Below are 12,363 nucleotides of genomic sequence, written 5' to 3'. Positions count from 1 at the left end.
TTTTTATTGGTCGATTAAATTGCAGCATCATCAAATTTCTAGATCCAAAAATGTTTAATTTGGTTTATAAAAATTGTCTTTGAATAACATCAAAAATATACTCGTGAAATATCATGATTTACGGTGTAGTCGCAAAATAACATATGATATGTTTGGAGTCAACAAATTATTTAAGATAATAAAACTGAATACATTAAAAAAAAAATATTTATTATATGATAATTAAAAAATTGTGTATTAGTATACATAACATTATTACGAATCAACTTTCGTAAAAGTGATATACAGTATACCATTATAAATAACTTAAAATAACTTATGATAGTAACAATATTCTTCTTAATTAAAATTTTTTTCTATAAAAAGGATGTTCCTTCTTAATTCTATTTCTTAATACTTTTCTAAGAATTTTACCAGACGAACTTTTAGGAATTTTATCAATAAATAAAATACCACCACTCAATCTTTTATAAGGAGGAACACGTTTTTCAACATATCTTTTAATTTCTTGTTTTAATTGATCAGATTCAAGAACGTTTTGTTTTAACGAGATATAAGCGGCCGGACATTCGGTTGCTTCTTGTTCGGCGTAAACTCCGATTACAGCTGCATCATCAATTGATTGATGAGAATTTAAGATTGATTCTAATTCTGTTGGTGAAACTTGATGACCCTACGGAGAAATTTGAAAATTAAGTTTTGCGTGAACATAATAACGAAAGAATCAAAATATTTTTATTTACCTGATATTTAATCAATTCTTTGGAACGATCAACAATATAAAAGTTTCCTATTACGAAAGAATATAATTAGTATATTGTTGAATAAAAAATATATATATAGTATATTATTTAGAATTCAATCACTCACCAAATTCGTCGACTTTTGCTATATCACCAGTGTGAAACCATCCTTCGTTATCAATGCACGCATCGGTTGCTTCTTTATTATTAAGATAACCTTTCATGATGTTTGGACCACGAACACAAAGTTCTCCCTCTTGTTTGTATCCAAGTTCTTTTCCTTTTTCAGAAATAATTTTACATTCAACATTCGGAATAGGTTTACCAATAGATTCAATGGGGATATTTTCAGCATATTTAACAAAATGAGTAAAAGAATATTCAGTTGCACCATAAGATTGTCTAATTGGTACAAACTTTTAGCGAATGAATCGGATAATTCTTTACTTAAAGGAGCAGCACTACTTATGCATGATCGTAAACTTGATAAGTCATATTTTCTTGAAATTGGATCTTTAACTAATGACATAGCGATCGAAGGTACAAAATGAATTACATTGACTTTATAATCTTGAATTGTTTTACAAAATGTTGGTAAATCAAATTCAAAATTTGGCATCAAGACAACTGAAGCTCCTTTAAGAAGGGTTAAATGAATGAGCGTAATTATTGAATATATATGATGTAAAGGCAATACGCCGATAAAAATAGTACTTGAATTAACATCATCGTTATTACACCCAATTTGAGCTAAATTAGTAACAATATTAGAATGAGTTGTTTCAACTCCTTTATTCTTTCCAGTTGTACCAGAACTATAACTTAAATATGCTGTAGTCGATTTTGCTTCCTCTGGTGAATATTCAATGGGATTTACTTCTCTTTCAGATTTGAGGAATGAATAGAGTTTAATTTCATCAATTTCTTCATTACCAAATAAAAATATATTTGATCTAGGTATATTTACTGCGTCCGCTGCTTCAATCGCTTTTGAAAGAAGTGATGGAAATACAACAATATATTTTGCTCCAGAATCTTTTAATTGATAAGCAACTTCATCAACTGTATACTTTGAATCAACGAATGTTACTATTCCTCCTGCCGCAATCGTACCAAATATAACAGTTGGATAATCGACCTTAAAAAATAATTCGAAATATTTTTAGCACTTTACCAATTATATATTTCACAATTAATGAAACTTTCATACCTGATTTGGAGAAAATATTGCTAAAACATCTCCGCGATTAAATCCTGCTTTATCAATTAATCCAGCCGCCAATTTTTTGGAATCACTACTTAATTTATCAAGAGTTAGTTTTTCACCAGTTATACCGTCGATAAATGTTGCATCCTCATTCGCTTCATTTATCAAAGCTTGGTAAACTCCTTTCACAGGAATATCAATGTTCGTTGTTGATTTGAAAATCATCGTGGAATGTGGATGATAATAGGGGTTTTTTTTAAAAAAAATTGCGAATTTAAAACTTATTTAAATATTAAAACAAGAAGAGAAATGGAATAATGAATGGATAGGATGGCCTAAAGATGGATCATTGGAAACCTAGTTTTATCAACCTGTTCTCAACTTGGTAAACTTTGTGATTCAACAGTGTAATAGAACTTCTGGTAAATTTGCAAGGACTGCGGTAGTTCACGCTAACTGCTGTCTGATACAAAATCGAATATGCGCAGTGGCTCGTAAACCAGATATCGTTTTAGTCGATTGTAGCAATGTCCAACGAAAAGAAGGGAAACCTGTAGTACGTTGGAGCGATATTCACGTTGTGGGTGAAATAAAGCGTACAGACAAAAATGACAACGTAAACACGGATCTAGAGCTGGCGGGATATGTTCGTGAAATTTTTAAATAAAACGGATAATCCACATCGTTTCCTAGCATCGCATAATTGATGTTATTACTATACTTTCACTAATATTATTTTAAATGAAAAATTATAGATTTATTGCAAAAAATATTATACAGTAAAATTTGATATACTGATACTTTAAGTTCAAATGATAGATAGTATTTTATACATGATGTGAATTCATTGTTATTTTATTAATATAGAAATAAAAGATAAATGCAAAGCTCAGGACTTTTCTTGTAATACATGACAATTTTTTCTATACTAATATACATAATTTGAATTTGTATTATGCATTAGTTACATTATAAATATGCCATTTTGAAAATTTCTAATCAATTTCTATAATTTTAAAATTTTCATAAATGTGGAATATATTAGCTTTTTCTTGAATATAACTTTTTACTGATTGAGATTGGAAGGTCACAATATTCTTTTCAGGATGATATGAAAATATATTGCTGTCCAACACTTCATTTAATTTCTCAGCCCTATCAAAATAATTCTTAAATTCTAAAAAGCTGAGCTCATTGGACTTCAACAAATCACTTATAAGACTTTTTCCTAATTCGTAATATTGATCATTTGGAAGGAGTTGTGCAGATTTAAATTTCTTCTCAACTTTATCTAAAACTTGTTGTTTAATGACTGCAGAAAAAGGGCAGAAGAAGTTATTAAGCAATTGATCCAGAACAAAATTATGTAAACTTGAATTTGTAAAATGATGAAACTAATTCCTACTTTCGAATTTTTGCCCAGCCAAAAAGTCATCCGCCACAATTTTTTGCTCTATGATACGACCCCCAACTAAATCAAATAATTTTTTCGCATATACTTCCTTGATCTTGCGCTTTTTAATCAAATATTCCATCGATTCTTCCTCGCTAAGGTCGCCAATTTCCATTACAGGTGTTTTTGCACGCGACCAGGCACTGCGGGCTAAAATAAGAATTATAATCTGTAAATACCATTTTTTCAAGAACACAAAAAAATCATGTCATACTTACATTCCATCCTCTGAGGTACACTCCCTTCGCTGCAGACAAATACAGCGATGTATTTTCGATCATCAGCACTGTGTTTCGCGTCATCTTGGAGAATGTCCAGGATTTCTGGATTTTTATGAACCAAGTGACTAACATTGTCGTAAACAATAACCATTGGCTTATTTTACTTGGCTTTGTACACTTCGCTAGCGTGTCTGAAGGTTTTCAAAGCTTTTGCACATTCAGAAAGCTTAGGTGTATCTATTACAAAGAAAATAGGAATCAAAATGGTTATTATTAACAATAAAGTAATGATGGAAACTTACCATCCGATTTGATTTTACGCAACCATTGTCCAGTAATAGAAATTTTCTCAGATGCGAAATTAATTGCTTTCCCAAAAGCCTCATCTAATCCACTTAAATCCGCGGGGATATCAACATATATAACGCCACACCCAACCTCACTTGAAGCGATCCTGGCTAATGTAGTTTTTCCTGTCCCGTGTTCACCACAGATCAAATGATAATACGAATGATTTTTATGTGGTTGAAGAATTTTTTTAAACCGTTCTATAACTTGAGGTCGAGAAACGAATTCATCATCTGAGATATCAATTTTAGGTTGAGTGCCCTTTTCCACGGTTTTGTTTAAAAGATTCTCATTATACAAGCTACGAATCCAAGCGAATATGACATCTCCTGATACAAAAAAGAGAAGAATTGATACCACAAAGGCCACCCCATTGGAAAGAATAATAGACCAAATAGACGTTTTGGAGATGCGGAGGGGAGGTGAAGAGATTGTAAATGATTTCCAGAAATAAAAATAAAAAAAAAGATGCAACATCAGAAACATGAATATAAATGTAGATATAAGTATATATTTTTTGCATCGTACTCGATTATTAATGAAGGAAGACATTAGAAACGAATATAAAAGAAGTTCGAGAGAGTTTCTTGGGAGATAAAAAGGAAGAAATTTTGTTCCAATAAAAGAAAAAGAAGACTTGTTTTGAAATCAAAAAAATTGATCAATTTTATACTCATCAAAAAGATTTGATCAAAATCGGCTTATTGAAGGTGTATCATTATAAACCTTTCTGACTATAGACTCTTGTAGTGACGTACGTAATACAGCAAATAATAATAATAATTCTTATTATATTCAAACCTATCATGATAAACTGCATTTGATTATCATAATGAGACGATAATAACTTATCATAACAAATTGTATTTGATTTAGTATTTAACAATTGCAAGCATGAATAAATCAAATAATCTCACTCATTAATTATTAAGTTAGTCGAAAAAAGCACATGAAAAAATGATTAATACAGTTACTCATTAGGTTGTAAATTAATTAAATTAATCAAATGACTCAAGAAAAAGAAAAATGATTATAGAAACATGAAGATCGATTCGGGGGTATTTATTAAAAAAGTTACGTAATTTCATATCGTACGACAGCATAGTTAAAAATCCGTTTATTGGTCAGATTTCACATGATGATAAACACAGTGATAAACAGATTACCAATAAAAATTTATGATCGCACGTGATAATTAATTTTAATAAACCAATAAAAATTAATTACATATCGTAAAAAAAAAATCTACAGCTAATACAAAAAATTTATAAAATACAAGTTCTTTAATTACATTATACCATCTATTTAATTAATCCACTTTCTGAATGAAAGCTAACATAATTAGAATTACTATAAAATTAAATGATTTACACGTATAATCTAAATTTTTGAAGATATAATAATATTTATTTTTAATATTAATAAATATTTAAAAGTTACTGTAAATTTCCTATTAGTATAATGGAGTAAATTATTATTAAAAAAAAAAATCAAAAAATTATTAATTAAGAAAAAATTCATTTTGAAAATTTTGAAAGTATTTTTCCTTTTTTAAATTTTATGAATTCTTTGATAAAAATTTTTTTTGGATAAAAAAAGAGATATAAAGATAAAATAAATTAATAAATATAAATTTTTTAGAAAAGAGAAAAAAATAGATCAAAATGGAAAACCATTATTTCCTTTATATTTTTATGATTTTTTTTTAATTTTTTACGAAAAAAAATTTTTACAAAAGGAGAAAAAAAGTAAATTAAAAAGGAAACCCATTTCCTTTTTTCATTTTTGTAAATTTTTTTTTTCATGAAAAAAAAAATTTTAACGAAAAGAGAAAAAAGTAAATCAAAAATGGTAGGGTATTTCCTTTTTTATTTTTATAAATTTTTTTGATTTTTTTTTTCAACAAAAAAAAGTTTTTTTACGAAAAAAGAAAAAATTAAAGCAAAAATGGAAAGTTATTTCCTTTTTCAATCAAAAAAAAATCTAAAAAACGTTAGCTTCGCTATTTTTTTTTTTTAAGGTTCAACTAAACGTTAGCTTCGCTATACTAACATATATATAAAATTATCTGAGACTTTTTCATCCAAATTTGGACTTATGGTTAGATCAAATGCAAAATCTAACCCATAAAAATGCACTAACTAATCCATAAAAACGAACAATTTTTCACAATTTTTCATAATTTTTCATTTTAAGATATGATTGTCAATGATCTAATGCATTCCGGGATATGATCATTCATCATTTTGGCACAAAAAAATCTATCGAATTATTTGATATGAGGGTTAATAACGGTTGATTTTTCATATTTAATAAAAAATCCAAAATCAGTTCAGTCTAGACGTTAAACAGAAGTCTCATTCAGATTAACATTTGAATATACTTCTTTATTGCACTACCTTTTCAAGAGTTTCTTGGCAGAATAATTTCATATTTAATACTTCCCATGTTTAGAAATATTTAAATATTTTCTTTGTAACATAATTTAGAAATTTCCAGTTTCTCATTATTTATTAACGATAGATGGTGATGATTTACGAAGTTCATTAACAGAATGATACTTTCAAATATAGTAATAGTTAAATGGACTTTTAATCTTTCCTTATTGTAACCTGCTGTGTAACATGCTGTTGAAATCTTTGTACGTTATCACTTATTTGATCACGCGTTGATAATGTGGTAAAATAAGTAGTGATGCTGACATAGTTTTAGCTATTGTTAAAATCTGTAATAAAGTTTAAACGATATTTTGTTAAAAACCTATGTTTAAAGTTATGTATATATGCATTTAATATAGAATAATAACAAAATGTAGAAAATTTTTAATGAAATGTCTCATTGTAATAAAATTAACTTTTCGGTGATAGTAAGCTCCACGTATTGGAGTCTACTTCAACAACGTTGGTTTTTTGCTTTAATTATAATCCTGTTAAAACCCATCAGTTAAGTAGTTTGATATAAAAATAAATGGACTAATATTATATATTGTTGTTGTATGAACACGTTATGCTTAACATTTGTACACTAGAACTATTAATAAAAAAGTAATCAAATTCATTGTAAAAATTAGTTTAATTATTTCTTATAATTGTATGAAAAAAAATAATTTACGTTTGTATTATCATATTCAGTTTGTCGTAGCAAGATCGTTTGTCAATAATTTTATTTCATTCATAAACTAATCATCCAAATCCGCTAGTGACTTGTTTCAAAAATATCATGACCTACAACAAATATTTTAATAGTTTAATACTTTTTCTTGCAAGTATATCTGAAAATGGTTTGACAGTGAAAATATTTCATATAAGCGGGATTAATGACGAGGACTTCTAATTATATTTAACATGTGATTAATTCGCTGTATCTGCTGCTGTAAAATCTACCGATTTCTCCGCCCTTTTGTCATGGATGACTCTAAATGCTGCGGCTAAACCGAAACATACCTATGGTAAACTAGTTTCTCCACAAGCCTGAAATCCGAAACTTCCGATCCTTCCAAACTTCCGAAATTTTGACAACTTCTAAAGCTAAATTAGCTTATTTCATAACGCGCACAGAAAGCGCAGTAACCGCAATTTTATTTATGCGGTTTAAATATATCCGGTTTCTTTTTTACGCCCAAAATTCGCGTACTAGGTTGGAACGCCTTCTTCTAGTTGATCAGCGGGTTCTCATGTAGCCTCAGTATCGGGGTATCGCTCCCACTTAACCAGGTATTGGTGACCTTTCCTAATGCGATGCCGTAATATCCTCTTATTACTGCGGTAGGTCAAAATCATTTATATGGGGGATTTACGCTATACAAGGTAATACATAAATTTAGCTAGATGCAGCATTTGGACGAAATTACTGAGAATTGTGAAAATCAAATCATATTAACATTTTTTAGTTTTTTTTTTTTTTATTTTTTTTTAAAAAAAAATTAGGTTTGGTCAATGTTTCAGGTTTCAGAGAATACGGGGAAGTCTGAAGTTTCGGAATTTGACCCAAAAGGCAAAATATTTCGCAAATCACAAACCAGTTTCGCCTTCAACATTAGTGGCTCGTCACACGACTTTTCATGTTAATTTTAAAAGATTTATTTGATTTATTATTTGATTTTGTTTATCCCCTAATGTTTCAAGTATAATAATATAAATCATTTCAGGAATTATTATACTATTGTATTGTATATAACAATAACATGCCTTATTAAAATTTTATCGTTTCAAAAAGTATTTACATTTTCTTATTAACATGTCAATACTTAATTCTGATCCTCGCGTTTGGTTAGAAAAAGCAATTGCTGAAAAATACCTTAAATATTATGAATATAATGAGTTTGATAATATAGAAGCAATCAGCCATAGTTGTTATGGAAGTGTTTATCGTGCAAAATGGAAAGGTATTAATATGGCTCTAAAATATTCAGATAATTCGACTATTGAGGAATTCGTTAATGAGGTAGTAAAGTATTTTTTATAATACAGTAAATTTTATTTAATATAAAAGATTCTTTAATTTGGTTTAAATTTTAATAGTTACGGTTGCAACTAGAAGTTCATTATCATGAAAATATTATCCGATTTTATGGAATCTCAAGCAAACAAACAAACAAATATTTGCTAGTTATGGAATATGCTGATGGCGGAACATTGCAATCCTATTTGAAAGAAAATTTTAAGAAACTTGAGTGGGGCGATAAGTATCGATTAGCTCTTCAACTTGCAAGTGCTGTATCATGCATGCACAATGAGAGAATTGTCCATTGTGATTTGGTAATGTGACAGTAATTTTTTTTGTCTCTATTTTTACTTTACCTGTATTATATAATTAATAAATATTATTGTTTTAGCATTCACAAAATATACTTGTTCATCGTCATAATATAAAGCTAGCTGATTTTGGTTTATCAAGAAAAATTAATGATTTATTAACAGATGCGCGTGGTGTTATTCCCTATGTTGATCCACAATATTTGGATAGTATTGAAATCAAAAGCCTAAATGAAACTTACGACGTTTATAGCGTTGGAGTTCTTTTTTGGCAAATTTCAAGCGGTTACATTCCTTTTGAAAATGTAGATTATGATGCAAATTTGATTATGGACATTAAAAAGGGACGGAGAGAATATGATGTCAAAGATACTCTTATTGAATATAGTGACCTATATAAAAGTAAGTATAATTAATTATTGGGCAGAGACGTGACGAATATCGGTCAAGACTACCCAATATTCAACGATATTTCCTAAAAATTTCATATATATGTCCCGACATATCGTTATATAAAGGTTTGACTGTATTTAAATTTTCTAATATCTTTGATTTTTTAATAGAGTGCTGGGAAAGTGATCCAAATAAACGACCTACTATGCAAAAAATTGTCGAATCTCTTGAAGCAATAATTTTTGAAAACAAGAAGATCGATGATACTACTTTATACGATAAATCACAAGACCATACAAGCGCAAGTTGTATAAGTGATTCTACAAATGACATGCCTAGTGATGATTTTAGATTATGTTTAAATCAGTCAATGGAGGAAAATGTGCGTAATTCGGATATAATAAATCGATTAGAAAATATGTCAATATTATCTAATAACATAGAAAACACTAAAATATGGACAAGAAAAGATATAACATGTACCTTAAGAAACAGACATAGTCTAAGTAACTATATAAAACAAATAAGTCAGAGATCGTCCGATATTAGTGTTGATAGGGCAATAAGACGGAGAATGTACCGACGAAACCAGAGATTGTATAGGGCTAGTCTTTTTAATAGGGCTGGTCTTTTTAATAGGGCTGGTCTTTTTAATAGCTGGTTTTTTTAATGGGGCCGATCTTTTTAATGGGGCCATGGGGCTGATCTTTTTAATGGGGCTGATCTTTTAATGGGGCTGATTTTTTTAATGGGGCTACGTTCTACTAAAATCCGACTGTTGGAACTGAATGAACTTATAATAAATATTGGTTCAATTAATAATCCCAAAAAACACACTGAGGTAAAATTGGAATTTCTTATTGCAGTTATGACTTACGAGTTTCGTTGTTTGACTTAACTGATGAGTTTTCTAGATTAGTAACGATTAACATGTTAACACCCCCGTTTTTTAAGCTTTTTAATTTATATAAATGAGAAATGTTCAAGTTCATTAAAAGAAAATTATGCTAATTTAATACTTGATAATTGTTTTTTATTCATTAATTTAGAAAAGAAAATATTTTAAATTACTCGGCACAAGAGTAATTGTTTTATCAGGCTTAGATAATTAAATAGAATTTATACAATACTAACATAAATCATCAAATAGCAAATCCTGATAGCAAAAATTTAATTCACGTATTTTTAATAAAGATTTGCATAATTGTAATAAATATTTAAGTACCGTATATATAATAAAATATTTATGTTTCATATGAAAATTTTATGAATCGAAACAAATTCTAAAAATTGTATTGATATTGCGAACCAAATTTGCAGAGTAGAAGGTTGGAAAATGTAAAAGGTCTTCTCAGAGTCGCCAAACATGGAAATGGATTTAAAATTTCATAATGAATTTCGGGACCTTTTCGATTAATTACAAAAAAATTTTAATGAGTAATATACTCAGCCAGTCAAAAAACTTATGGTACATCGAGTAAATATAATTGGATGGATTGAATGTAAATTACATCAAAGAATTTTTAAATTTTAAGCCGGAATTTTATGGTCTCTTTATTAAGAAATTTCAAGAGGTAAAGTAATTGGGTATGATTCTCGGCTAATGAATAATAATAAGTATTCTTTTATCTGACCGTATTCGTTTGAATTATTTCGTATCGAAGATCAAATAAAATTAAGAATTTATCATTTTAATTATTATTTGCTTTTGTTTAACGTCAGGAATTATAAAGTTTATGTAATCGTTATTAAAAGTCATTAATAGTATGTTCTTATTTATATATACTGTAGTATATAACGCTGCAAATATAATATGTATATATATTTTTTATTCTAAATACACGTATTTTTTTTAACTATGAATATTTTGAAAAAATAAAAAAAAATTGGATGAGTTTTTTAAAAACCTTCGTAGTTCGTATTAAATTAAATCAAATATTATATGCATTTATAAGAAACACTTTTACTAACACCTTTGAAATTTTCTTGTAGTATTCCAAGTAAAATCATCAAAATCCAAAAATCTATAAAGATAAAATCATATACCGAATAGGGAATCACAATACAATAAAGGATCGAAAGAAGTAAATATTGCTAACACTAATTATAGAAAGAAAGATCTAGCAGTAAAAATTACTGCTGTTTGAAAAGGGCATAAGTAATTCATTAATCCATTCTCGCGGTGCGAGCTAAATTATTACAATATACCGCATCGTGGGTAACATTTATTCTTATCTTTAACCTAGTACAGCGAGTTTTCGGTGAGAAAATCGGAAAAAATTATGACTTTTAACGAAACATTTTCTAAAGTTTCGTGCTTTTCTTTTTTTAGGCGTGTTTGGACATGGATTTCGGTAGAAATTAGTCTTTTTTAGCTATTTTTTAGCAAAACGTTTACTAACGTTTTATTTTTTATTTATAGGCAGTAGGTTTTCTCTAAATGTGAATTTTGGTGAGCGAGTACTTCCGTTTACTTAATTCGTTTTTTTCTTTTTATTCTTTGGCTCTTTCTTTGGCTCTTTGGGGTTTCCTTATTTTTTGCTAACTTTCATAAAGAAAAGTGTTTATTAATGGTTTGAAATCGTTATTTAATAATATTTGCATATTTTATCAATGACAAAATAAATGTAATACTAAATAAAAATAGTTTTTTACTTCAAATCACCGAGGGTGAGTATCACCGTTGGCCAGAATTATCAAATTTTACTGGCACTCTATTTTTTTAATGCTGGTCGATCGTCATAATTTCAGTCATCGGTGATCATCACCCCCGGTGATAGTTAGAAAAATTCATAAAAATAATTAGTAACGCATATCGTATAATTAAAATTAATTGGATGTTAAATTTAAATATTTATTTTTTATTAAATTTTGTAGGTTAAATAACGAGATCTATCATTTATTTTTTAAAAATGTAGACAATGACGGGAGCCATACCGAGATCTATCATTTAGGTTACTGTTTATCCATAGTATCGATGTATATCATGTGACTTTTCATCCTTAAAAAAAATTTTCCAATGAATTGTAAATTTCTGTATTTACTTATTATGAGAAAATAGAAATTGTTAATAGTGTGCCAAATTTTTATTTAATGGTAAAGATAACATAGCCAATTCCTCCTCGACTTTACCAATAACAAAGTTAGAATGCTTGCTTAAGCTGGTTATCAAGTGAACTAAAAAGAATAAAAATAAAAATAAAAAATAAAAAAAATAAAAATAAAATAAAAGAAATAAAAGAAT

General features: G+C 28.1%; 3 protein-coding genes across 3 annotated transcripts; 1 reads left to right on the top strand and 2 right to left on the bottom strand.

The window, feature by feature from the left end:
- Positions 1-343: 343 nt before the first annotated feature.
- On the bottom strand, positions 344-2,175 carry OCT59_013955 (uncharacterized protein; the record flags this gene model as incomplete). The annotated part of the gene is made up of 5 exons (XM_066141869.1): positions 344-673; positions 744-790; positions 871-1,159; positions 1,300-1,881; positions 1,954-2,175. The coding sequence occupies 5 exons, from the start codon at positions 2,173-2,175 to the stop codon at positions 344-346; spliced, it is 1,470 nt and encodes a 489-aa protein (XP_066001960.1).
- A 770-nt stretch (positions 2,176-2,945) lies between these two features.
- On the bottom strand, positions 2,946-4,458 carry OCT59_013954 (uncharacterized protein; the record flags this gene model as incomplete). The annotated part of the gene is made up of 5 exons (XM_066141868.1): positions 2,946-3,262; positions 3,356-3,553; positions 3,622-3,689; positions 3,789-3,861; positions 3,927-4,458. The coding sequence occupies 5 exons, from the start codon at positions 4,456-4,458 to the stop codon at positions 2,946-2,948; spliced, it is 1,188 nt and encodes a 395-aa protein (XP_066001959.1).
- A 3,750-nt stretch (positions 4,459-8,208) lies between these two features.
- On the top strand, positions 8,209-9,789 carry OCT59_013953 (uncharacterized protein; the record flags this gene model as incomplete). Its single annotated transcript, XM_066141867.1, has 4 exons — positions 8,209-8,415; positions 8,493-8,729; positions 8,807-9,128; positions 9,290-9,789. 4 exons carry the CDS (start codon positions 8,209-8,211, stop codon positions 9,787-9,789), a joined length of 1,266 nt encoding a protein of 421 aa, XP_066001958.1.
- Between the last annotated feature and the right edge of the window lie 2,574 nt (positions 9,790-12,363).

This window comes from Rhizophagus irregularis, chromosome 21 (assembly GCF_026210795.1).
Source record: "Rhizophagus irregularis chromosome 21, complete sequence".
NCBI lineage: Eukaryota > Fungi > Glomeromycota > Glomeromycetes > Glomerales > Glomeraceae > Rhizophagus > Rhizophagus irregularis.
This window is presented reverse-complemented; position numbering and strand designations above follow the sequence as displayed.